The following is a 27,769-nucleotide window of genomic DNA, read 5'->3' on the forward strand; positions in this document are numbered from 1 at the left end:
TTGCCATATAAGTAATTTGCATATTTCAATTAACGAAAATATTGAACAAATCTCTCTTCACATACTTATATATAATAATATATAGCTATATGTGAAGTCATATGATGTTATATTTCATAACATATTCAAAACAAGAGAAATAATTAGTAATACACGGAGATTTGGCAATCGTGCTTTGCTCTGAGGTCATGGTCACGGAACCCTCAGTAAAAAGTGCGGCTCAAGCGGCAGAGTCTCTTAAAACTTACTAGCATCTCGTGCTGAGCAGACGCACGCTCTTGTCGTCCCTAGCTTACGAATTCCCTTATGAAGGGACTAAATTTCAAACTGTCAATGAACGTTGGGGGCTGTACTTGTCGTGTTTTATGGTGGCTCTAAATTTTAGTTTACGTGGAATATTATTGGAACCGTGTTGATTAGCGGTGTTTTGTTTTGGCGAGAGGCAGTAAGTAGCGAAGGCTCGATGTGTGTTGAAGCACTGTCAGTGAAGTCCCCTTCCCTGCTGCAGTAGGATGGCTCCCACTGGCTCTTGAAGTTTAGTGTGACTTTACTCTTATACGGTACCGGGAAATGGGCATATATGAGGCACGATGGTGAGAAGGAACTGCCAGTGAACAGTGAGAGAGATGAGAGAGTCTTGGATGCACTTGACTCGTCGAAAGATGTGCTGCACTTGTTGATCTCAAAAAATAATATCGCTGTCGTCAAATCTCTCGTCGTCGGGAGATTTATTTTTTTATGGAATAAGGCTGACCCCTGAAGAGGTTGGACTTTCTTTGGCATCACTGTCGGCCCCTTTGCCTTTCGTCAGTTTAATTCCCGTAAGTACAGGGTGGAAAATTGGCACTTGGTTAAAAAGAGGGATAGGGACGTAAAAGGCTTCCGCAGAAGTGCATTCATTCCCTTGATAAACGGCAACGTTTTCCTGCTCCGAGCGAGAATTCTCCTCGTAATTCGAGGCACTTTTGGTAGTCTTGGCCATCGTCAGAAGTTAGCCTGTCAGATTTTTTCGAACTTGAACGAAGTTAGAGTGGAGTAGGCTCGAAAAGATTCATCACGTACTTCGTCGTTTTATTTATATCTTTCTTAACCTAACACTTCTTCCCTAGCTTAGGCTAGCGTAGGATCGCAGGTTGATTTAAATATGGTTCGGGTTTTTAAGATCATCAAGGCTACTGCTTTGCTGCTAAAGTTTATTTAGCCTGGCTAATGTGTTTCTTAATTGGTAAAAATTGAGTTTTATAATATTAGCTAGAGTAGCCAGTTATGAACTATTTTGAATTTGTTCTTGTGGGTTGTAAATGCCTCCTCCTGGGTTGTCAGCAGATTGGTTTTAAGATTTGATAGGCCCTTTGATCATGGTACTCTGATTGAGTGCTAGGCCTCATTAGCATAGCCTATGTTTCCCTTAAAGATTTTTAGTAATTTTCATGTATCCTATGGACTAAATATTTTCATGGCTGCACAGTTTTTGGTGCTGGTGTTGTTAGGATATAATATGGGCTAGATTAGGTTTTAAGACATAAAAAAGCATTTTTTTAATTTACATTTAAGTTGAATGCAAATTTTAGACTGATCTTTAGGGTGTATTTTCAGCGAATATACCATTCCCTTAATTGAACATTAATACAGCAATTTATTTTGTTAGCTAAAATTTCAGTTTCAAAATCTGTACTGTAATTCTGGAACAGTAGGAAGGTTTCATAGATTCTTGAGGCTAGGCTATCAACAGTAAGTGTACCCAGACCTAAAAGATATTTGGTAGTCTTTATTAATAATTTCTGCAGTTTTAGGTTAAAGCCAGGGCTGCATAGAAAGTTCTGTTTGCATAGAAAAATACCAGTCAACTTCCCATGGCCACACCATGCCTAGCAGCCCTGGTCAGTGAAGGGAAATAATTTAATGTTAAGTAGTGTAATACAAGTTATAAAACACTATTTTTTTAAGAGCAGAGTGTCAGTTGTGTACCTAATTTGGAGAAGAGCAATGTTCCAAGTGTAGCAGTGTTTCTCTGTAGAGGGTTGGGAGTCATAACCCTCATACAGACATTTAGGCATTCTGCCTCTTAATTGGTATAATTCAGTTATGATTCTTACAAAGATGAAACAGTAAGGTATAAGATGCAATGGCATATTTATTGATAAATATTTTGGTAAACAGACTTCCTTGCTAAAATATTTCATTTCTTTTGTCAATTTTGTGCGCTTTTGTATAGTATTAGTTGAATAGCCTTACACCCTTTGATTTCAGGTATACATCCCAGTTTCCACCATGATGACTGCAGTACAGTATTTCTGTTGAAAACATATATCCCATCACTATTTTTGTGTGAAAAAGGGAAAAACAGAAATAGGATAGATTTGAGAGAGAAACATTAAAACAAAAGCCTGGTCATTTAAATCATTTATTATAGAACAACCTAATCCCCTTGTATTACACCAAAGGTACTTTGGAATGTAAAAATGCTTTCATATTTTCATACACTGTTCATCTAAGTCAATATAGTTAATCATAAGGTTAGGATCTGATGCTCCCTGAAAGATTACAGTACTCTATCAGTCATTTGATGGATAATTTATTTTGTTTTATTACAGATTTCTCTTCATTTCTGAACGGCATTAGAATATTTAAGGTTACTTTTAGATTTGTTGTAATCAAATTAAATTAATTTTTGTTTGTAATCATATGGGATAAAATTTTAACAGTGATTGATTAAAATTAAGCCATGAAATATTTTGTCAATTTTTTTAGTTAATGTTCATTTTTTTCATTCATTGTTTTGATCATGTTTTGCAGGCATATGATTTTTTGTTTTTTTTTAATTCTATCATGAACTTAAGTTAGTGGAAAATGTTTACATTGTGTTTGAGCCAATTTCCAATTTTCTGCAGCTTCTAACATTTTTTGTGACAGGATTTGCTAAGGAATCATTTAATGGTCACTACCATTTAGACATGTTACATAAAGTATATAAATAGGAACAGTACAAAGATGACCTTTATTCTTTGAGTTTGTTTTTGTGATGTCATCCCCTTTATTCTATGAGTTTGTTATTGTGACGTCATCCAGAAAAGGGCTGCTGTATTGGGAGCGTACTGTATATGCCAGCATCTCAGATTTAAGTGTGTTTCTTGTAAATTCCTAAAAATCTATGCTGCAGTTTTTTTTGGATATGCATGACCAGATTGAAAGTTCCAGAGCCCCCTTGTGATGTTCATATTTTGGTGGCATACAGCTGAAAGTCCTTTTTTTTTTTTTTTTTAAATTTATTTTCCCAATTCACATGACTTTATTTGAAGTACTTTTAAGGGTAAATACCAGTAGTTATCTCTAATTTGGTCTGGTTATATTTTTGCTTTTTTTCAGTTACAGGCTATTCAGAATAATGATAGGCAATTAGACTTTTTAAATTTACATATATTTTCAGTATATTGTATGGGATTTTATATATTTATATTTATATAAACTGTAATTATTCAGGCTTGTTTATAGTAAATAAATAATTTTCAATGGTAGAAATGTTTGTAATGTTTAATTTCATTTACAGACGTGTTTAAAGACTTTATTCATAGAAGCGTTTGCAAATACTATTCTTATATTTGTTCTAAAAGTATTTCAGCTGTATCTTTTGATTTATAAAGTGTATTTATGTAATCACCATTTAATGAAAAGTTAGTTAGAGCTATTTAAGTTTCTGTGAAGGGACCTATAATTATGATATATATACAGTAATATTGCATTTATCCCCTAGTGTTCTGACCATTTTCAGTTTTTTAAACCAAAGGCCTCTTTCCTCTGACAGTGTTTTAAGATGTTTTAGACGATCTACAGATTTATTTAAGTGTCCTATACGTATCATCATTCTTAATGGTGTTTTGGTATAGGCTAAGTAATCAATAATGGAAGTTGAAGGTGAATTTAAAACCAGCAGTTCCTATTACGGTTCCAATTACGGTAGTGTTAGGTTAGGTGGTTTGAATGGAGCAAGCTGCTTGTATTACTAGGAATAATGCATATTGTACATTTGTAAGGTTGTATCTTAGGTAAAATCTAGTTTCGATCAGTGCATGAAGTACATTATGCAATTTAATGTTATTATTTTGTCTTTTGTACTGTAGCTGTTGTACCTGGATAATTTGTTCAAAATACAGGCTATTAGTTTGACTAATTAGGCTGCAATCTTACTCTGCTATGAAGTTATATTACGCAAATTTTCCTTTTAGAATCAGTGGTCCTTAATAAAAGACAGTTCTGATAATTTTGTTCTCTTGTAGAAGTGATGCATAGTTTTCCATCACATGTACAACAAGGTTTAAATTTTCTTTTTTGTATTGTAATGTTATATTTGTTTTACTATGTTACCTTTGATTTGTATTTTTTGCTTGTGTTTTTAATTAATTATTTCCTGCTATTATGGGATAGTTCAAGCTTGAATTGGTGTCGAGAGAGGGCCTCATTCACTTGGTTTATTAGTTTTTCATTACAGTGCATAGGTTCCCTTGCTAACAGCAATTTTTTTTTCTCTGCCAATAAAGTACATTTTTTTGACCCCCTGTATACATGACCCTTTCTCTTCAATTGATAAGATTTTGTTCTCAGATTTTACAGAGGAAGATTGCCTGTTGTAGGCTATGTAGGTAATTTATGCATAGTACAATTACCATATATTTTTTTTAATCTACTTCTTTTACTAATTTAAAAGTATGAGAGTACCACCACATATTACACTAAAATTTAATTATAGGGGTTTGATATGTTCAAACAAAAGCTTGTGCTTTTGTTCTGTTCAATGTTTGATTTTCATGAATATATGGTTCAATACTTACTACACGTATTGTAAAAGAAGTACTTTTTGGATTTTATTTTGAAAATGACTTTTTCCTTTTTGCAGTAAAATTGTCAAGATGAGCATTACTATGTCAGAGGAAGAACGTATGTCTCCTGACATGGGGAGCGACATGGAATCTATGTCCCTTCATACATCCCACTCCCCATCCCCTGAGGAACCACGCGATCTCAGCATTAAGAGAAAGGTATAATTATTTTTCAAAGACTTGGATTTTTATAGTAGAATAAGAGTAAGGTTTATGATATTTTGACCATCAAGTTTCATTTTAGAGTGGTTAGATTTTCTATAGTGAATCTCAAGATTAGTTTAATTTAAGTTTCATTATGGTTTGGTTATATCTTCCATAGTGAACTTGAGCTCGTAGAGGTCAAGGCATGACAGTTCTGTTATTCTAAAGCCGTTATAACATTTAATAGGAATACTAAAAAAAATAATTCAGGTTTTTTTAAACTGATACAGAGACAAATTCAGTGAAGCCTAACGTTGGCCATGTGAGATATATTTGGTATATCAGCTAATTGAGGCTGTTCACCGAGTCATCTTGAGCTAAATTATTCTGCATGAAATAGTGTTTACATTAGTTTTCTATTCCCCCATTTAGCCAATTGTTTCTCACAGTGTTTATGATTGGTCCAAAATCACTTTATTGAAATTGTTTCTGTTAATTACTGAAAATATGGCATGACTGGTAGGTATGGTGACTTGGTTCAGAGGTTTATTAAAAAAATTCATTTATAATATATACCATATTCATTTCACTGTTATTCTTTGTGGTGATTACAGGCACACAGGCCTTGGGTTCATTTTGGGTAATACCACATGTACAAACACTGTGGCACCTTAACAGACCCTGAAAACGTTTCTTCTACTGTAGTTTGCAGCGCCATTACATAAAAGCACTGTATTTCCTTTTTAGATGCGACCTGTACCTCCACCCTTAGACCTTAGCAAAAGAACACTAGAACCTGAGGCAATGATCCCAGAGTTTGCTGCAATCACCACAACCAGTCCGAAGTCACCACTTACACAGAAAAATCTACCACTCAGGAAAAGGTTTGTGCTAGAGTTGTGCAAATGCTGTCACACTTTTTAATTTTAAGTGTATGTTTCATTGGAGAGATTCTGTAAAAATGCTGAATTGCTGAATATTAATAGTTTTTAAATTTTCATACTGCAATCAAATTTTTAATACTGTATTTTGTATTTTTTGAGACTAATGCAGCTATGTTTGTCTTAGTAGAAGAAAAATTGAAGTTAGAATAAATAATGGAAGTTTTCTTATTTTCTTTAGGCATGTTTCTAACCCTAGAGTCCAGCTTACAGTAAATTATTGTATATTAATACGATAAAATTATTATAAGATCAGTTAAGTTACAGTATGTAATGCCTTTTTCTCATTTTTATTCTATGAGCTATAAAAATTTTTTATCATGAAGTTCAGCTTTCAGTAAATTATATTTATATGACCTTAATTTTAACATTTGAAATAGTGTGACATTTGATATTCCTTAGTTATTTTGGAGTAGGCAGTTATTCTTTCAAATGAAGACTTTATTACTTTTTTCATTTTTGTCAGAGCCCACAGTTGGTCATTCCAGTTAGAGGCTCAGGCCTTACAACTACCGCAAGGGGCCACTCATGGTGTCATCAAATCAACTTCTGAAGTGCGAGAACAGTCAACTGTCATCCCTTCATCTTCATCATCGTCGTCATCATCATCACTTAGAATTCCAGGTTTACCAACTCCACACACTCCTCACACTCCACATCCGCATTCTGCAATCCCAGTAATTACCAGCCGATTTCCCTTCAGTGAAGGAAATTCCAATGGCTCCTCTCTTGGGGCTGGAGGTATGTCAGGAGATTGTCAGGGCCCTTTGAATCTCTCTACAGCCCCTATAGGTGGTCTTCCCTCATCTCTGCTATCTCCAGCCCCTTCACATCCATCCACATCATCCCTCAATTCCTCAAGAGAAGAACTGGAGAGTGAAGTAGGGATGATTGCTGACTGTCATGCTTCCTACTCCCATGTGCCGTCACCTCACATGCCATCTCCTCACCACGTGTCTCCCCATGTACCTTCTCCGCATCTTCAAGGACCAATGGGACCTCAAGGAATAGGTGGTGGTGGTGGTTTAGGGCCTGCAGACAGATTGGGTCCTGGTTCTTCACCTTGCCCATCCTCTGTATCGCCACAGCCCACGTCAGGTCACCAGTGGCCAACCAATGTTTGGTCTGTGTTCATGTCTGGAGTACGGGTTCATTTTGTCCTTGGTACAGGTGGTCAGGTGACTGGTGCCAGGTTAAGTGAAGAGCTTGGTCAGCTTGAACGTACACACCAGCAACGTTATGCTCCTCATGGCTTACATCTTATGCGCATTCTTCACGAGGGTCCAACTTCACATATACCAGGTTCTCCAAGTTATTGTCATCTTTATTTTAGACCAGTCATGGTTCAGCAAGAAGACATAATGGTGATAACACCTCCTGATCATCCTTTCTATGTTCATGGAAAAGGTAAATTTTTTCTTGTAGCACTTGTGCAATGATGTACAGGTAGTAAATTCAGATTGATAGAAATTTGGCTACATGTTATTAAGCATACTAAGTTTTGATAACATTCTTAAAATGATAAAGTAAGAGGTTATATATAAGAGGCTCATTCAGTTTGTCAATGTTATTGAAATTTCCAGGTTGGTGTAGTGTATTTCCTGAGCGAGCAACAGAGAGATACAGCCTACCTTGCCAACAGCTTCAGGAAAGTGATGTGTGCTTACCTCCTTATCATCCTGAAACTACTCAAACCCCAATACCAGTAGTGACGCCAGACCTTGCTGATGCAATGAAAAGGTATTAAAGGGTCCTTATGAGAGTCCCAGTCTCGTTTGTACACTTGCTTAAGCAAATTGTCTGTTCACCATTACATTCAGCATTTATATATCCCAAGCGTCCTATTGTACAGTGTGCATTAAGTAATTGTGATACAGTGGTATCCTGTCTCTTTTAGTAGTTTTTTATAATTTTGGTAAATTTTTTACAGATTTGATTTTAATGATGATCCAGTTGAAGGTGGTCCTGGAACATATTCAGCCCCCCCAAGTGCCACTTTTCCACCACACACACAGCGGACTGTCTTCCTGTCCCCGCCAGCCTCACCCTCCAAGAAGAACAGAGATGGCAGAGGAAGTGGAGCTTCTGGTAGTGGCGAGGGAGGTTTACGTGCCAGGCGACCTATGAATGGTTTTATGCTTTTTGCTAAGCATCATCGACTTAAACTGATCCAGCAATATCCTGGAAAAGACAACAGGTTAGTTTTGGCAAGGCACCTACAAACAGTAGAATGGTGAGGAAGCATATCTCAAGACGAAAATAAAAAAAAAACCACAGAGGAAACAAGAACAAAAATTGATGTGAAAACCCATTAAGAACTAGCATTTCAATTTAAATAAGTAGAAATGCATTTTAGAGAAGGAATATTATGGTAGGCCAAATTTTTGCCACGATCAGTGGCTTGTGGTACATGCAGAATATAGTGTATTTTCATGTTTAGAAATTTTGATCCAATAATAACTTCAGTTAAAGTTTGAATCCTTATTGAACTGTTAATAGACCACATAAAGAGTAACTTTCATGCTAAAGTTTGATGAACAAACACCTAGGCTTTAGGTATGCTCCAACCAGTATACACAGTCTGTTAAAAAGGAAAGATAAATGAAGGCCTGTTGTAATTGTCTGCTTGAGAATGGTTCAGTGCAAGTTCATTTCTGTCGTTAAGCCACGATTTAAACTTAGAATAAAACAGACATTTATAAAGTATATAATACTTTTAAAGGCTTGGAAGAATGAGAGTTAATCAAATGCATTATCATAAGCCTAGAGCTTAGTTAATTAATAATAATACAGTAGGTGCTTTAAAGGCTTTATGTAAAGCATACCATTTGGTCTGCACGGGGTATTGATGTAAACAAGTACAACATTTTACTTGAATTGATAAAAACAATTGAGGACTATTTTGAATCCAGCATGTGAATAAAGCTCACATTTTGTGTTCTTTGATGCAGAAAAGCAGCCCATAAAGTTTATAAGAAATTGTAATTTAGCAGTTTTGTGCAAAACAGTATTTTTTTATGTTGTTAATCTCTTTGAATGTTATTAATGCATTTTGATACTTTACAGGGCAATATCAGTTCTATTGGGAGCAATGTGGAAAGCATTGCCAGAGGAAGACCGAGAGTCATTCAATTCAGAAGCCAGAGCACAAGCCGAGGAGAGAAAGCGGATTGATCCTGATTGCTGGAAAAGAAAGCGTTCCCATTCCACAAGCTAAGATATGTTAGATTAGGTCATTTCAATGATCTTTTTTTTATGCATTTAATTTATATCTACTTTTGGAACCAAGGGAACATTTGAAGCACAGCGTGTCTTCTCATTCTATAAAGACAACTGCGCAGTGGCTTTGTCATGTATTTACCTTGGAAAAGGTAGTTTGCTGGAGGGCATCATAATCAACATAGTAATATTTTGTGTATCTGCCCTGGTATTAATCTGTCTTGCCTTTACATGTCACAGAGATTAGAAACAGTGGAAACTACATGAGTACTATTTTCAGTAGGTTTTTAATGTAAATAAAATATATATAATATTCTTGCATTGTTGAATCTGAAGAAAGTGTTTTGCAAAGTGTCAATAGTGAGAGTTCTGTTTACTTTATGGGGTGGGTAGGTCAGGTGTGAAAAGTCCAAAAGCACATTTTTTGGCAGTATAAATGTGCAATAATGACTTGGATTTTTTAAAGTAAACAGTATAGCCACTTTTTCGTATAATTATTTATGAGTGATACTGCAACTGAAATATCAAGGAGATCAAGTATTATCATATTTATATTTAGCTAATAAGGTTTGATCGAGTATTCTCAGATAAGGGTGAACGATATGCTGAAGGTTTTCAGCTGTTGGAGGGAGAGTAGCAGTATACATTTATGGTATTTATTTTTTCTCTCCTTTTTCCCCCATAAAGTGTTTACCATTTTCAATCCAGTATTGTATAACCTTGTGTAAGATTTATAAAGGTGAATTCATGTTGGTTCTTTGCTCAGTTCATATTTTCATATTTTGTCATGAACATAATATTTGAATGGTTATCTCATTGCAGTATTAGTGTTTGTGTTAACTTTTCAGTGATGGTGTTCAGATAGGCTTACTTTCTCACACATGGCAACTCTTTTTATAGGATCATCTTTTTAAGAGCAATGAAAACTGCCCACATTTCATTCAATTTTCATTTCATCAGAAATTTGTGTTTGCATAAAAGTAAAGTTCATGCCACTCGCAAGGAACAACTTGTACTGTATGTTGTGTTGGGTAAAATTCCTGGTGATTAAATTTGATACTCATCTTTAATTTATATCTACTTTTAGTTGAGTTATTCCAAGTTTTAGTAGTATTTGATAGTGGATTTTTCCTTCAAACTGGGTACAGTATATTCTTAATGGTCCGCTAATCAAGAATATGGATGGAAATTGCAATTTTGCTTGCAAGATGTCTATTAAATACACATAAACTCTTCACCATCAGAAATAGTGAAGTATAAATGTTTCACCTAAAGGTAAATGAAAATTCTGGTAGTTTTATGATGGTTGTTGGGGTCTTGAATCTAAAGCACAGTGATAATTTTTATGTAATTTTTCAAAATGAAGATAATACCCTCAAACCTTTCTGTAATTTCATTCTAGTGCAGTACGTACAGTACAGAGTACATTAACATTGTGCTGAGTAATCAGGAGACTTTCATTAACCATATCATTTGGTACTGAAAGTTTGTGGAGCCTTACAAGTTTTTTATTTATGTATTTATTTATTTATATATACTTATGTAATGGCTCACCGTGCTGAGTTGTTCTAAGCGAGTGGCTACGAATGATTGGTTGCAGTCTTGCATTGTTGCTGTTCTAAAACAATTGGTTGTTCTTTGATAAGACAAAACTTGCCTCTTCATTTTACTTTGCACTTGAGGCATTGATTATCCATTCAATTATCAGAACATATGCCTTATATGAATGTGATAGTAGAAATTGAGATTTAATGGCAGGTGTCTTGACAATCGGTTATTGATCACTTAGTTTAAATACACTGGCTTGACTTATAGCTTTATCTTCAACCAAATTTATCCCAGATAATTTTAGGAGTACTGTAATTGGTTTGTTCATGAAAAGTTGGGAACTTTTCCTAATTAACTGTTACATAGTCCAAAGTATTGTTATTAAAGGTTTGCAATAGAAGCTATTTAATATCTGATTACTATAAGGATCAATATGTACTGTACTGTATATTAAAAAGTGCCATCACTCACCAAATTACTGAAGTAATTTGGTATGATGCTAGATGGTGTTCTTTTCTGTTGATATTTGGAAGAAGAGTCGATAGCCACATTCTGTAGAGAGAGTATAGTTTCTTTTTTATATCCTTGGCAGTTATGTAGGCTCTCATGAATACAATACAGAACTACCACCATCATGTCATTCAGCAATCACTGCCAGTAAGTAGCCAGAGGAAGAAACAGCAGACTAGGATAGACCTTGAAATCTGCGTATACATGTTTTCATAAATGGCGGGTAAAAGTGAGTAACCATTAACAATGTTTTACTTTGGATTAACCGTAGAACAGGTTGAAAATTCTGACTAGGTGGTCAAGTTCTGCTGCCTTACTGTAAAATTTTATTATAATTAGTATGCCTTTAGCTGAGTGATTTGCGGTAAACCCTTAGCTGGGTTACCGTGCCACCATCTCCCCTCCCCCAAACATATTCTTCTCACTTTGCTTTCCTTCATTAATGATTGGATCATAGGGTTATAGTGATCTGTGCGCTATTGGTCAAAAAGTTTTTAATTTTAGTAAACTTATATTTGCAGTCAAATGATTTGAACAAGAATTTTGAAACATGCTTGTACGACCTGTTGTAAATTGAAGGTCGGTAAAATCTGCCAACTAAAATTTCTTGCTTGTCCTCTGCCAAAGTAATAAAATAGAAACTATAGGCTCCAGAGGTGGCTTGTCTTATTGGCAAAGAGCAAGGGAGGGGGGGATGGAAATTGCAGCAATAGTGTGAATTGCAGAATTGGGATTATATGACCTGCTGCCTTGTGCTCGTGCGTTATATGTCTTTCAAAAGCACAAATGATGTGTATAGAACAAGCTATTTTTGTTCAGAACTTTAAAAAAGATATTCAACTATTTTTCTACTCGTAGCTTGAAACTTCCCTTTTTCCTGCAACTGTGTTAACTGTAAATTAGCAATGTTATGAAAGGACTTTTTTTGAAATTTTACAGTTACAGTTGGTAACAGATATACAGAGAATCATATTATGTTTTTTATTGGAGAGAAATTTAAAAATAATAGGTTAAGAAGTTAAATTTGCTCAGAAAGAAGTATTAGTGTGGTAGATAAAAGCTAAGCTTAACCTTTATGGAGCTCTAGCACTCTTTTTATTATCCTGCAGGCTGCCAAGTGACCCTCGGCAGCTGCAGCCGCATGTCTTTCATTCGTCTGTCCTTAAACCCCTGTCAGGAACACCAGGAGAGTAAAGTCCAGTTGATGTCATTTTGTAACTGCCACTCAGAACTGCTGTAGGATTCCCATGCTGGAGAGATGGTTTATTTTCCAATTCATCAGGTCTTCTCCTTCATCTTTTCCTTTCACGAATTTTTTTATTTCTTAAAACTCCTGCATGTTAGTCCGAGAGTTGCAGTTACGTCTTTCTCAGAAATTGGACTAAGACATTCTCACCAGTGACCGCACTGGTTGTTTGTTACTATTATTTATGTCATTAGTGCTTTTGTTTATATATTTTTTTATTTATTCAAATTGGGAAGATCTTTGAAGTCATTTTCTGTGGCAAAATTGTTACTGTGGTTGCGTGGTCTTGATGCTAATTGAGCAGTGTGGTACATTGAGAATGTTTTTGTTATTATAATTATTAGTATAGTTCACGTGATCTCAGTGTAGAGGATGGCTTGATCCTGCGGCTGTATACACAGAACTGCGGATTACCATTGTGTATATGACACCATGGCAAAGTGTAGCTCAGGCATAAATGATGATTTCTTTTATGACTCAAATTCTAGTTGCATTAGCAAAGTTCATTTGCATTGCATAAATGTTGCCTAGCCTGCATTTGTCATAGCTATGTGGTATGCTTTAAATGTTTGATATAATTTTTTTCCTATGGTAAACAAAATCACATTAATTGAATGTGGTTTTATTGTTTAAGGTGACAATCACACACTGCTAAGAGTTTTATATTTTTCTCATTGTGATTTATTGTGATTGTACAAAGGCTGGGATATGAGGAGTTAAGGTGTAAAGTCCAATTGTCCATAGGATGTAAGAAAACCCTCCCCAGGTAGCACAACACTTTGGCTCCCTAAAATGTCAGAGAAAGAAATATGAATTCCTCATGCTTGATGTACGAATAACTGCTCTGGGTTCCAGTGGAGAACTGTGCAGCAAGAAATGTTCTGTATATATGTTTCTTGTGGCTGGAGGACACCTTGGTCTAGTATAGCTTGGTTTTCTTTAACTGCTCAACTTTGGCCATTACTCCAACCATATAATAAATCCAGCTTTGCTCCTGTGTTGTGATATGGGTTGGGGGTTGTCTGATGTGAACAGGGCACGTGCAGTGGAATCCCAGCTGGCGTCAGGAGATGGTTTGTGTCTGATCTCACTATTCTAGGCTAAGAATGAAGACCTAAGTGATAGCCAATATATTCTGTTGTCTTCAGTGTAATTATTATTAGTAATAATAGTATTATTATTTTGCTGTTTGAATGTACAGGCAAAGTTTCCTGATAAATTTGTATCGATAGTGAGTGTACTTCTTAAGAGGTGTGATCCCTACGAATCAGTTGTGATTTTCTACCTTTACTCTCACTAGAATAGGGTGTTCAATATCATCTAGGTTCTCTTGTGATGTGAACAGGTGTATAGCTGTGATCTACAAATATTATTAGAGGACTGACAGAAAATCTTGTATTTAGTGTCAGCATTTTATTTTTCAAATAATGAAATTTTGTAATTTTGATTTTACAATGTACTTGCAATGGCTTAATCATGTGGTCATTGTACACCTGATTCGTAGGGACCAATACTTGTGGCAACTCATGGCATATGAATTGGAGTTCATTAGGACTGTACCTTATTGAAGTGCATTTTGTAAATATTCTTTTTATGTGCAGTGATCCTCTTGCTATTTTGGATTTTTTTATACATGCTAATAATACTTTGGCATTTTGTAATACCAACTATTAGTATGTTTATTGGAACATCATAATTTTTTTTATTTAGAAAGTTAAACAATTTTTTGACTACTGCCGCTTGAATCAGGTTGGCGACGTACCACAGTTGCCATATTGTTTGTTTGTTACTTAGAACTTTGGAAAGACATTTCTTTTGCAGCATTAAATGGGGAGCAGAGGCAATGGCTTGGATGTACAGCATTGGAGCAGTTGAAGTTTCCAACAGCTGTAGTCTTTGCAGCCCAGTTCACCAGATCGTAATTGCTCTTGGTGAATCCTTTATCATGGTATAACTGTTTTGGTATTTAAACACAATCATCCATTTTCTAAAAGTGCACAAAGCTGTCTTGAACTACCAGGGTTTAATTTAAGAACAAAGTTCTGTGATTAGAGTGACCTGAATCTTAAAAGACTAGAAGCAGTAGTAGTGGTTCGTAGGAGTGCACAAGTAAACACAATAGGTTTTATTAAATACTTGGCAAACTATATCTTAAAAGCCATATTGTCATTGTCTTCCAGTGTTTGTCAGGTTTTGTCAACCAGTTTATATGGTTCCTTCAGAAAATGAATATCGTTGGTTTGTAATAAAGAAATACTTGCAGTGCACTGTATACAAGTAATCCAGGGCAAGTGAGGGTCTTAAAACTTTCATAATGTATCTGTTGGCCCATGTCATTACAGTACAGTATTACATGTCACTTTTCTTTTTCAAACCCACCCTAAATTGTTTGAATGATGGTTTTTTTAATTGAATTTTTAAAACGTCGTTTTATTTCTGGCTTCTCTATAAAGTGGACATTTATCATTGGTATGTGTTTACAAGTAATTGTTTATAAAGTGTTTTTTATCAAGGAAAGTAAAAGTAGGGCTGTTGTTTATTTGCAGTGATTACTTGGCTTTTGGGTTTTTGTTGTTGAAGATCAATGATACTACTGTATTTATATAAAAAAAAGGCTTTAGATGCCAGATAACATCAAAAGGCAAAACTGGAAGTAAGTTTACATCCCAGAAAAATGGTGGTTTAACATGTATTAAATATATGTAAATTAGATGAGCTTAAATTGTACAGTTATATTGTTTATACAAAGTGAAGCAGGCCCTATGAGCTACTGTGAGAGCATGTCCAACCACCTGTTTCATTGGTGGTCAGTCTTGCTTCCTCTGAAGGGATGCTGTATATTACCTAAGGCAATGTACACCAAGAATATTAAGTAAATCTGTTTTAGGTGTTGCATGCATGACAATGTTTTACATGGTATTAATTTGAAAGATATTTTGTATAAAGAAAATACTCCCTGTATGATGTCTTTTGTGTAACAAATAAAAAAATGAATTTCACATTAATATTCTTTGTCCTTACACTAGGATGTCAGTGAATGGCTGTGCATGTAGCCTGATATTTTTAAATACTACTTCAATCTTGCACAAGTTAGTTTAACTAGTTTGGCAGTTCATCCCATTGCTGCAGTTTTATTGTTTAAAAAAACACTGAAATCTGGTGTACAAAAAGTTTCACTACACTGTTCAACGTGACAGCTATACCCCAGTTCCCATGTGAGTGGAACTGTTCTAGAGAAACAGCTTGAGTCAGATTGTTAATCAAATTTCTGGTTTACAATAAGTAAATTATTTGGATCATTCCTGTTTCCTACTCTGGTTTTCACTGTAAGACTGACATTCATGGAACTGAGGAGCCTGTTTATACTTACAGCTAACGAACTGTAAATTTGGCTGAGTTGATTATACAGTGCTTAGAATGAGAGAAAGGTACCTGATTGGTTAGCTGGAAGAATGGACCTGATCATGACCAGAGAAGAGCTTATATTAAAGGAACAATGTTTTTTCCATCTCCATCCTTAGATAACCACAAATGAAATTATCATAGTCGGGTACCGTGTAGGAATCCTGCATTTATACTACGTAACGAGACGGCTGTGGATAAAAAATAGGTATTGGTAAAATATACCCCTCAATGCAATAACAGTCATGACTCATAAGTACTGTATTCCAAACAAATAAGTGCATGACTAAAGTTAGATTAAATTTGCCGCATAATTCAAAATCTTTTTCACCATAGGCTTGTATTAACACTTGTACCTGAACCTTTTCAAAGCAAGTTTTGCAGATTTTGGATACACATTGATTAAAAGTATTTTGAAAAGGAGTTTGTGGATCTCAAGACTATGCCAGTTACTGGAACTGCAAAACACCTTGATGAAGTGTTTGTGGAACTGAACATTGTGCTAGATTTACAGATTACAGTATATATGTAATAACAGATCTGAAGCAGATCATTAAAAATAACTTGTAAGGATGAAAAGTCCGGATTTTTGCTCAAGAAAAATTCCCTCACACAAGACAGTGTTGTTAAGTCATTTCCCTGAACTCTAATGTTATTTTGCTAAGAAAAAACCTAAATGATTGTGTATATATATATATATATATATATATATATATATATATATTATTATATATATATATAATCATTTACACTTGTGTGAAGGAATTTTTCTTGAGCCAAAATCCTTTTGACTTTATATCTTGGTCACAAGATATTTTTAATAATCTTCTGCTTCAGATCTGTGTTAAAATAATGTGTAAATGTAGTACAATGTTCAATTCCACAACCTGTTGTATGTGGAGTTGAACACAGTAAGTATATATATATATATATATATATATATATATATATATATATATATATATATATATATATATAATCAGAAAGCTACAAACGTCCTTTAATATCCAATTCACTCTACCTCGAAATAATATATTTTCATATATGTTACGAAGGGAATTTTTAGTTGATAATAAGTCCACCGTCCCGTGGGGTCGAACCAGCGTGCGTCCCTGTAGTCCTGATTCCTCGTCCGTCGCTGGTTCGACCCCACGGGACGGTGGACTTATTATCAACTAAAAATTCCCCTTCGGTAACATATATGAAAATATATTATTTCCGAGGTAGAGTGAATTGGATATTAAAGGACGTTTGTAGCTTTCTGATTGTATATGAATCACGGTGATGTGATAAATAGTCATATATATATATATATATATATATATATATATATATATATATATATATATATATATATATATATATATTATATATATGTATATATATATAATATATATATATATATATATATATATATATATATATATATATATATATATTCATGCAGGTCAAAAGCAGTTGCCGCTTTGACTCTACGCAGTATTCACCAAAATTTTTGAACGTGGCCAAACAAAACAAAATTACAGCAGGGTACTCGCCAAGCACTCTCCTAATACCCACTAGTGGTTCCTGAATTAAACACAGTCCAGCTCTACCCAGTTGTTTTTATCTTGATGTTTTAATTTTTTTATCTCTCTCTCTCTCTCTCTCCTTCCCCTTGCTTTGTTGCTATTTCCAGTTCTGTTCTGTTTTTTGTACCAGCAGGTTAGTTCGTTTTCACTAGTTTTTTTTTTGTTATTTCAGTAAATCTTTTGTAAGTTTTATATGCATTTTAGTGGATCTTATAAGTTTCATATGCATTTTAGTGTTTTACTTGTCTTTTTGTATTCTGCAACTTGGTATTTTACTTGTCTTTATGTATCGTACATTTTAGTATTTTACTTGTCTTTATGTATTGTGACTTTTAACTCACCTGTGTTTTATGTCGGAATAAACTGTTGACAATAATCATCTCACCGCATTGCTGGTCTGACGTGCAATGAAATATACCATGGGCTTTTTTGCCTCATCATCCTACCCATTCAGTATTGATATATATATATATATATATATATATATATATATATATATATATATATATATATATATATATATATATATATATATATATATATACATACATACACATACACACAAAATTTAGTTTTTTTACCGGATATGAACGTATTTGCAATTGCCACAATGACCTCTTAATATCTTGATTTCCGCATCTTTCCCGATACACTTACCACTACAATTCCAAGATCCACACGGGGAACTCTTAACTAGGGTAGTTTACGTAACCAGTTTCAAAATAGGAGGTAATTCACGGCCTGATTATTGGTGAAATAACTAACACGAACTGGTATGGTGAATTTGAACCAGTTCCAGTTAGGTGCAAGAGACGTTCAGCAATCAATAGTAAGGTATAAGGTAGACTGCTCTGATATTGGCTCAAAAGTTAGAGTGGACTTTGAACAACGTAGCTCTAGACTAGTTTAATAATATATATATATATATATATATATATATATATATATATATATATATATATATATATATATATATATATATATATTATATATACAGTATATTTCCTTCCAGAGATAAATTAAGCTGTAGGGAGTGAGGAGTTTCATTATTGCACCCACATCTTCAAACAATTCCTTCTAAATGTACAAAAACCTCATTCGGGCTCTCCTAATCTAATCACAGTTATTTCACTTTAATTCCTTCCATCGTGTGAAATAAATATTCGTTCCTGTTCAAATGTCAGAACTCAATAATATTTCGCTCGCCAAATAAATTTCTGTACGAATTTTGAGAGGTTTCATTTGCAAGGGGTTTACTTAGAAGTTAGATTTCTGGAAGAGCTATGATTAATTCTCTGTACGAATATATATTTGATAAATATAGATGATTTTAAGCTCTCTGTATGGCATTCTGATTTAATACTGATAAAAAGAGATGTTTATATCATCCACAGTTCAAGTCAAAAGTAAGGAAGGAGCACTACAAAAGTATCTCCTGATGTGACTTTCAATCGGCTGCTTTTAGTATGGCGGTTGTTGTGTATGTAAACAAAAGGTAAAATATAAATACTCGAGGAGTTTCGCGCTGAGATACTCACGAGATTGCTGACACTCCCCCCGAGAAGATCATGAAAAGGCGGCTGTGATAATGAAAGGAAGACTTAATTAGGTTTTGAAGAGCGAGGTAAGCTTTAGAGAAGGAGCCTAAACCCTTGCTGTGCAACGGGCAGATGCGCGCCCATTTCCCCTCGATTGAAATGTCAGAAAACTTATAATGGAATTAAAGGTTGGTAAGAGGAGATGGCGATTTAATTTGCCAGAAATACCCAAATTAATTTATAGGACATGCCAAGCCCACCACAGGCTAACCTAGGCCTGGTTTTTGGGGAGTGTACCTTTCCCTAAAAATAGGGAAGTTTACCCTGTTGAGGGATGATGTTCGTTTCCCGTCCGATCATCCCTACTCTATTTATTATTTATTATTTATTATATTGGTATTTCTAAGTAACGGCTCCGCACGGACTGGATGGAACGGTTCCGCGAATACGGAAGTCATTACGGAGCCGTATGTTCAAGAAGCGAATGGCTAAGGAAATCTGTTATCTAACCTAACGTACCTTACCTAACCTAACCTGGTATGCTGTGTTACTTACCCCGGGGGGGGGGTTCCGCCTCCCAGACCCCCCCGGTGAAGAAGACTCGACTTTTTACTAAAATTTCCGGTAATTCTTTACAAAAGGTCCGCATCAATATTTGGTGTTTGACCTTACTTAAATAATACAAAACCCCTTAATATGTACAGTAACTTAACACAACCACCTAACCTAACCTAGGGCGCCGTGCCCCTACCTAGGCCTAGCGAGGGGGTGGGGGGCTTCGCCCCCACTGCGACCCCCCCCTTAAGGGCACAACCCAACACATTCAACAAACATCAAATATTGATGCGGACCTTTTGTAAAGAATTACGAAATTTCCCCCCATAACACTGCACATGTGCAATAGCAAAAATGTATTCAGTTGTGAGGTTAGTTACAGGTTTATTACAGTCAAGCGACAAAAAATAACAGTAAATTCTTGATAAGCAAGTAAAATACTATAGGAAAAGTAAGTTTCCAAGGTAATACCCGATGCGGAGCTAATACTTAGTTCTGCAAAAAAAATTATCCTATTTACATAATTCTTGCAAACTTATGTTTATCACAATGAAAGATAGAATATATGTAAATAATTGAGGATTTTTTCTAGGTTTCACTTTTGTGAAATGCACTTGGGGACATTTGATCCCCCAGGGGCTAGTACTAAACATTGCGAAATACATTTGACCCCCCAGGGCTAGTACTAAATATGGCAAAACAGTGTAGATGAATCACTGTTTCGCCGTGTTTAGCACTAGCCCCAGTAGAATTTGAGTTCGGACCGGAAACAAACTTTTACCCTGTTACGCATAGTGTAGGCTGGATGTAGCGAAGTGTGCGAGTAGGATAGACCTGGCCTGGTCCTAGGGTAAGCTCAGCCTGGGTAGCCTAAGTGGGTAGGATACTTGTCAAATAGCAGTGCCTGTGCGGACCATAGGCTTACACTTTTCCAAGCTTACAGTATCCTTTCTTCTTTTATCCTGTTTCAACGTCAGTCACACATTAGCCTTCTGCAAATCAACCATTTTTGCGGTTCTCACACACTGTAGCACAGTGGCAAGGATGTCTTTTTGGGAAACTATGGAATTTTGGGAAAACACCAGTAATGGGTGGGCCTATTGTCTTATTTTTATCCCTTCGACTTTATTTTTTCTTTTAATGCAAAGTCTGATAAATGTAAGGTACAATATTTATATTATATCTGTCATCAAAGCTTTTGATGTAGGTAAATGAAAATTTTTGAAATAGTCTGTAGGTCAGAAATTGAAATTTCTTTAAAAGGAATCAAGAAAGGTTTGATGATGCCTCACAATTATTAGTACAGTATTGGAATTGGTAGAAATGGAAAAGCTGTGATCAAAATTAGGATTTAGCCGATATTGACAAACATTGATCTAACCTGATACTGTATATTATTGTTAATTGTGAATTTTTTTATCACATCTTCTCTTTTATAAAATGATTTCTGTTTCTGGAAATGGTAGCTTTTATAGATAGGTTTTTTTTATTATCCTAAACAATATTTTCAAGTCTTGAAAAAATGTCTCATGTGATGCTTTAATTTTTTGGTCAACAGTGTTTCAGTGAATCCAGGAATCATGAGTGAATTCAGGATTCATCACATTGTGAGCGAACTTTGCACCTTTTTAGGGTAAGTTTTTTTTTTGTTTTTGCTTTAAAGCTTTGATCTATGTTAAAAAGTCATAGTTAGTTGTGTCAACATCTTAAAATTTTATGTTAAAAGTATGAATTTTAAAAATAATTGGTATGCTCTTTTAGGATAAATCCAACGGTTGCAGAAAATTATACTGAAAATCTGAAGGCCTCCATTCATAGATTCGATAACACGCAAGCATCGGCGTCAAGTGCAGTTAAGATTCTGGCAGAGAAGTCTAGTAGCCGAAAAGCCTTCGTGAATAAATATGATGAACTTAAAAGTCGCAAGTGAGTCCAGTACCGTACTTCTCTGTTGTACTTGGTGCATTATTTGACTTATCATAATCTTTTCATTACTTCTTGTCTGTCTCTTGAAGCGAGCATTTACCTTAAGAAGATGGATGTGGAGTGGTTTTTTTGAACTTACCCTCTTCTCAGTACAGTAAAATATTATTGGGCTAAAAGTGAGTGATTAGATCAAGATTTTGCATTTTGTGTCCTAAATGGTCATTTTGTTCCTACTCAAATACAAACCTGAAGGTCTTTACATAGGATATTACTTGCGAACGTGAGCTGGAATGGCCGTGAACTTTCAGACGAGGTCGTTGGGTACTGATGTTGGGGAAGCTCACCCACTCATCGGTTCACACTCCACTCCCTGTTTTCTCTGCAGGCATCGCAGAAGAGTTTTACAGCACTCTGCCTAACTGCTGTTTGACTTTGTTTGTTTTGTTTGTTGTGTTTATGTGGGTGTTTGTTTGTTTGCTTTATGTATTTATAATGCAAACCCCTAGCTTGAAACAGCCTGAGGAGAGGAAACTGTTTGTTATGAGGTGCTGCCCAGGAATAAACAAATCCTGTAATTGGTTCTTCTCCTCCATGGAAATAGTCCCTCATACGTTGTGTACGTTGTACAGGAAGCATGACTGCAACCAATCAAGCCAGTGTAGTGAGAGTCGTGTCTGGCTATCCGAACAGTGGGTGCAGTTTGGCCGGAAAAAGAAGAGAGAGAAGAAAGTTTCTCCAGTGTTGTTGGAGTGCACCGAGGATTCTCTGATTCCTTCTTGCCCCCGGCCAAGCTTCCTCCTGCTGTTGCTACTCCTAAGGGAGTGGTTTCCTTTTTGCTGTGTCTTACTGCTTCGTCAGTAGAGGGTTGGTGTGGTGGGGGCAGTTGCCTCGTAAGACTCCTCTTTGGCGGACTTCGTTCACTTGTGGGGGGATTTATCCTCCTCGTGGAGGAGGAAGAATGCCTCCCTTAACCCGACTTACCTTCCCTAGGCCTCCCATGGGGAGCCGAGTATGGAGGGTTTGATATCCCACTTGAGGGCCTCTAAAGCCCTTCCTGTAACTGTTGCTACTGTGACCGTGACTACGTCTACGGTCACGATGTTTACCAGTTTGAGGGCCACCACTACAGCAGTGGTTCCTTTGGTCATGCCTCCGGTAGTGTGCTCTCAAGTGATCTCCCAAACTTCGTCTTCTCTTGGTGATGTCCTTCTCCACACCATGTTGTCCAAGGCCTGCTGTGATCAGAAGACGTCAAAGAAAAGGAATCGGAAGTCATCGTCTTCGTTGCGTGCTATCACCTCCTTCCCTTCTTCCAAAGCTAGCAAGCGGAGGAAGAAGAAAACTGCCTCTCCCAGCCGTAAGAAGTCCTGTAGGGCTTCCAACGGCCATCCTTCTTCCACTGAGAAGGCTAATGGATCTCTCGCTAGCAGTACCGATAGTACTGCACGTCCCGCTGCTTATAGTACGGGAGCTTCCGTTGCCTATTGTAAGGGAGCTTCCTCTGCCTATAACACAGTAGCAACTGCTGCCTGGGGTTCCTTGGACCCCTGGTGCACTGATACTGATTCTGAGAATTCACCTTCCCGGGCCAGTAAGGGTCCCCAGTCTATGGACCTGGCCCAGCGAGAGAGAGTTCAGAGCGTGCAGGTGCTCACTCACCCTCTGCCCCGTTCGTTCCCATATGGGAACTGTGCAAGGGTCCTGGAACAGTGGCGCCAGCCTACCGGTCCACTCACCTGGGAAAGGCAAGAGGTGGTCCCCCACCCAGTCTTCTTCTACAGTAGAGGCCCTGACTTCTAAGAAGACTGTAGCTTGACTTTAGCTTGTCTCCGGGACAGTCCCCCTTCCATTCTCACATGAGCAGGACTGCTCTCCTTGACCTCCACCCTGGCAGGTCCGTGAAGGGTGCTAGGCATCTCTCACCTGTCCTCTCCACCTCCTTCAGGCTTTCCGGGAGCCAGGAGCTGGACAGGCCTAGGGTTTGGGACTGGGAATGTTCACGCTTCCATCCAAATAAAGGAATTATCAGTGAAAGAAACCTCTCCCCAAAAAAGAACAGAGAATGGCTGCTGACTCAGATCTGCAAAGGGAGACAAGTGGAACGCCATTCAGTAGATGAACTGCAGATCCAGGATAAGTGTGAAGGATAAAAGTAAGAAAAAAATTGTTGTTAAAGTGCTAAGGCACAAAGGTTGCAAGGAGATGAAAAAGATCCAGGAGAGCATTGCTGAGATGTTGACGCCACAGGGTTACATATTGGAAAGAGTCTACTGTATATGCAAGCAGTGGTAGGAGGCAAGCCAGATGGAGTATAGTTAAATTGTTTTCAGGTTAATGGTGCAACTGGGATTTGTTCTACATGAAATAAGGCATCTTATGATAGATGTGTTATAATAAGAAAAATTAGCATTTGTTTAGATATTACCCATTTTCTGTATGTTTGATCTCAAAATTTTTCAGTGTACAAGATGTTGACTCACTTGTTGTGGTTCTGGGTGGTCTTCAGGAAGATCAGGATTTGAAAAGGTTTGTGGAAGAGATGTCGAGGCAGAAACTGGAGGAAGACGGCTATCCATCTATGTCAGCCCCTGAAATTGTTAATGATCTCCAACAAGCTACAGATACTGTGCTGTCAAGAGATCAAATTGAGAAGGTAGGTAAATTATTTGCAATGAACCTTACCACCATTAAGATGGTTACTAAAAGGATAGTAAATTATCCTCTTTATTTTTCTTGTTTGCCGAACACATGCAGGTGCGAATTTTGTTAGCTGTCTTAATAGGTGGTAAGTACTGAAATTAATTTTTTATGAAAATTTATATATTTAGTTTGGTGTTTGTGGTTTTTGTGAATTTTGATCAATGTTTCAGATCTTCAGTTCATAGTAGAAGTAAATTATGTTTTTTTGCGGACCTTTGTAATGGACTACATCTTAGAGAGCTGTTAGTCAGAGAATGAAATACTGTAATGTCTCACTTTAACAGACAGGGGGAGTGGGGAGAGTTGTTCATTATTTAGAAATATCCTGTATAATTGGGGAAATTTCCATGGGTAGGTATGTTGGTTGATTGTGGGCTGTTTAAAGTAACCTGTTAACATTAGGAAACAATTCCGTAATGGTGCTGAATATATGTTGCATATATGTCAGATATTTTTGTAGATATAGTTCTGGTCAGTTTTAGGATGGCACATTTTAACTTTAAATTCTTAAGAATTCAGAATGAGTTTAAATGCTGATCATCAAAGAACTTACGTATCTCAGATCACTGTGCCAGTAGCAAAGTGCGTGGTGGTATGCTCCCCCATCCAGTAATTTGTCACTGTTCCACCAGGGAAAGAATGGTAGATATTCTTGGATAGGACAGCTGAAAGGGTGCTAATAAAATGCTTTAACTTTTGTTTAACATAAATAGCAAGAGGGCAGTTATGCATATTTTTGGCTTCCATGAATGTTGATAGCCTTATTTCTTCAAATTGAACATATATTTTATGCCTTTGTAGTTCTGTCCTCTTTTTACTGATTTTCATGTCTCAGTTTTTAAAACCAATTATTTTTTTAAAAAATAGCTGGTGAATATAAATGCAGGTCCTTTTATGTAAGGCTGCCAGATGACAAAAAGGAAGATTTTTCATTTTGTATGCATGAAATTTAGATTATTTCCCCTGTATGTTATTCCATTTGCATTATTTGTAGATAAAGTTCTAATGGATGATATAACAAAATAGAGGGAGAAACAGAATTGCAGAGGCTATAATAAACTATCAAAGATAAAGAAGTGGCCATTGATACTTTATTGAAACAACTTGATTGAAAACCGGCACCTAGTTTTTATCAAAGGTTTTGAAGTTTCAGATGTAATATATTTATTCTGTTAGAAATAATAGTAGCCTGTTTTAGTGTAAATGTAGGTAATAAGCTGGAAACTATCCTTACATTGTGACAAGAATAAATCAGTATGATAGTGTATTGATCTGTCATTCTTTCAGCTAAGGACACGGTTACTGAAAGAGCTTGAGGTAGTTCACGTGCCTAGTGAGGCCTTGAAAGCCATCGAAAATAATGAAAAGAAGGTTGTGCCCTTGGGACCACAAACTCCGGAGTGGGTGACAAATCGACCTTTCATGTCACTTGACTTCACAAAAACAGAGCCTCAGCAGGAAAATGCTCCGTTGGGTAGGTATTGTAATGTTGATTGTCGTGAATATTCGGTTGTAATTTTAGTCAGTGACTAGGTTGTATCTAGTGTCTGAGATGGTACACTTGGTGTTTTGGAAGAAAATAGTTAATTAGCTTATTAACTATTCAGGAATTTTTGTCAGAAAACTAAAAATCTAATGCAATGTGTAGTCACAAGACTAAAAGCTGCAACTTTAAACAGTAAAAAGCAACTTTATTCACAAAAGTCAGCCAAAATTGAATACACTAATTAAATAGCAATCAGCTGCATAATAAATTGATGGCTAGTTATGTTTTGGTTGATGTTTAGCACACATTCAGCTGTCTCAGTGCATTGAATTTCTGTGAATTCAGCTGATATAGCATATAGATTATTATAGTTTTCAAGTTCATTTATTTTAAGATATAATCTGTTTTCTATTTTTCAAGTTCATTGATTTCGGTATTTAAGAAGTTGTTCTTTTGTGTATATGCCAGTGAACTGAAAAACTTTAATAGATTATCAATTAACTCACATGGTATAAACTGGTCAACTGTGTCTCAGAGTATGCAAATGTAAAGGGCTAAAGATGGTGAAGTATTTTAAGATTTTGAAAATACTGTATTTGTTGTTGGCTTAAGCAGCGATTGTTTTTAATCGCAGAGAAATGAAAGACTAGACACCCTAACAGGAAATAACATTTTATTGTACAGTTACACCACATAGTCACTATTTCTACTGTGCATATGATAGGCATTGTCACTGAATATTCTATTTTGGTAACCATGATTTAAGAAGAAAAGTTTTAAGAGTTCCATTTTTATATCGAAGGTAACATGCTTTAGAGATTTTCCCTGCTTTTGAGAAAGTAGAAAATGTATTAATTTATTAAAGTGACAACTGGAGATATTGAGGCCTGTTCATGTGTACATTTTCTGTTGACAAACTATGGTATGATGTAAATTTGTTCCTTTTTTAATATTACATCTATGAGGGGTAACTTTTGATTTAATACTTATTTTAGTGTGTTGAGAATTTTGAAGTTACTGAATATTGTTCTGGTTGTTATTTTTTCTTGTTTATTAAATTAAATTTTGTCAACATATTCTGTGCTCTAAAAACATGTTGAACAAAATCAATTACTTAAATTACCAAATCAATTTCACTTTGGAAGAAGAAGATCAAAATTTAACATTCCTAGGCGTAATGTTGGAAAGTGAATGGAATAATATCAGTACCACAGTATGCAGAAAGAAAACTCAAACAGTAGGCTTCATTTGCTCCAGTTTTTGTAGTATTATTTCAAACTTAAGCCTTTTCTACTTTTTATGTAGGGCATGGAGAATTTCTCATAATTTATCATAAGGGAAGACTATCCCCTCTTGAGGATATACTTCAGTAATCTTGCAATATTTTGTAACATATAAATATCTCTCTCCTGTGTAATAACTTAGTACAAGGAGAGACCATTCCTTCCTTCTGATAGACTTCGTTAATCTTTCAATATTTTGCAACGGTGATGTCGCTGGCACTTTAGTTGAAGAAATTACCCCTTTAGGGTGCAGGAAAAGGCATATAGAACTCACTATTTGTCTTGACAGGAAGATTGGTAAACTATGAAACAAGAGTTGCTTTTGTTTTCTATATCTGTATCTCCTACTTAGGTGATGTGCCCTCACTGTCCCAAGAGCACCAGCTTATTGAAGATCTTTTGCATCTCATGATGGGAGTTGAAGGAATTTATATCAAAGGAGAACCTGCGGCAAATTCATATGATCCACCGGAGTTTATTGTGGATTCTTCTGTTGGTAAGTGTTTTCTCTGTTTTTGCTGTCTAGTCTACTGTTCTGCAAGCTCAAAGGGAAAACAAGGAAAGTAGTGTATTTAAATTAGGCTGGGATGTTTAGATTCACATACATATACAGTAAAGTGAATTTTTAGGCGAGTGTGTGTGTGTGTTGGGGACTAGTAAATTAATTGAAGTTTGATCTGGGAAATGGTTATTGTTGCTTTAATGTACCAAAGTGATTTATTATTATTATTATTATTATGACCCGGTATCATTATTATTATATTATTACAGGCAGTCCCTGGTTATCGGCGATCTGGTTTTACGGCGCTTGTCTAGCGACGAAAAT

General features: G+C 35.9%; 2 protein-coding genes across 5 annotated transcripts in view; both read left to right on the top strand.

Annotated features, from left to right (window-relative positions):
* Positions 1–440: 440 nt before the first annotated feature.
* On the top strand, positions 441–15,481 carry LOC136847241 (HMG box-containing protein 1-like). The gene is made up of 7 exons (XM_067118734.1): positions 441–821; positions 4,892–5,033; positions 5,766–5,902; positions 6,426–7,366; positions 7,543–7,699; positions 7,890–8,156; positions 9,026–15,481. Exons 2-7 carry the CDS (start codon positions 4,905–4,907, stop codon positions 9,174–9,176), a joined length of 1,782 nt encoding a protein of 593 aa, XP_066974835.1. The 5' UTR covers positions 441–821; positions 4,892–4,904; the 3' UTR covers positions 9,177–15,481.
* Positions 15,482–18,885: 3,404 nt separating this feature from the next.
* Positions 18,886–27,769, top strand: part of LOC136847242 (gamma-tubulin complex component 2-like) — a 45,892-nt gene continuing 37,008 nt past the window's right edge. For 2 of the 4 annotated variants that reach the window (XM_067118735.1, XM_067118737.1), the window contains exons 1-6: positions 18,886–19,079; positions 21,107–21,181; positions 21,310–21,474; positions 23,935–24,127; positions 25,462–25,648; positions 27,296–27,439. In XM_067118735.1, coding sequence (XP_066974836.1) covers positions 21,129–21,181; positions 21,310–21,474; positions 23,935–24,127; positions 25,462–25,648; positions 27,296–27,439 — 742 coding nt within the window. In that variant the 5' untranslated portion in view covers positions 18,886–19,079; positions 21,107–21,128. Of the gene's footprint in view, positions 19,182–21,106; positions 21,182–21,309; positions 21,475–23,934; positions 24,128–25,461; positions 25,649–27,295; positions 27,440–27,769 lie in introns of all 4 variants that reach the window. The other 2 variants (XM_067118738.1, XM_067118736.1) reach the window with 2 other exon arrangements.

This window comes from Macrobrachium rosenbergii, chromosome 16 (assembly GCF_040412425.1).
Source record: "Macrobrachium rosenbergii isolate ZJJX-2024 chromosome 16, ASM4041242v1, whole genome shotgun sequence".
Lineage (NCBI taxonomy): Eukaryota > Metazoa > Arthropoda > Malacostraca > Decapoda > Palaemonidae > Macrobrachium > Macrobrachium rosenbergii.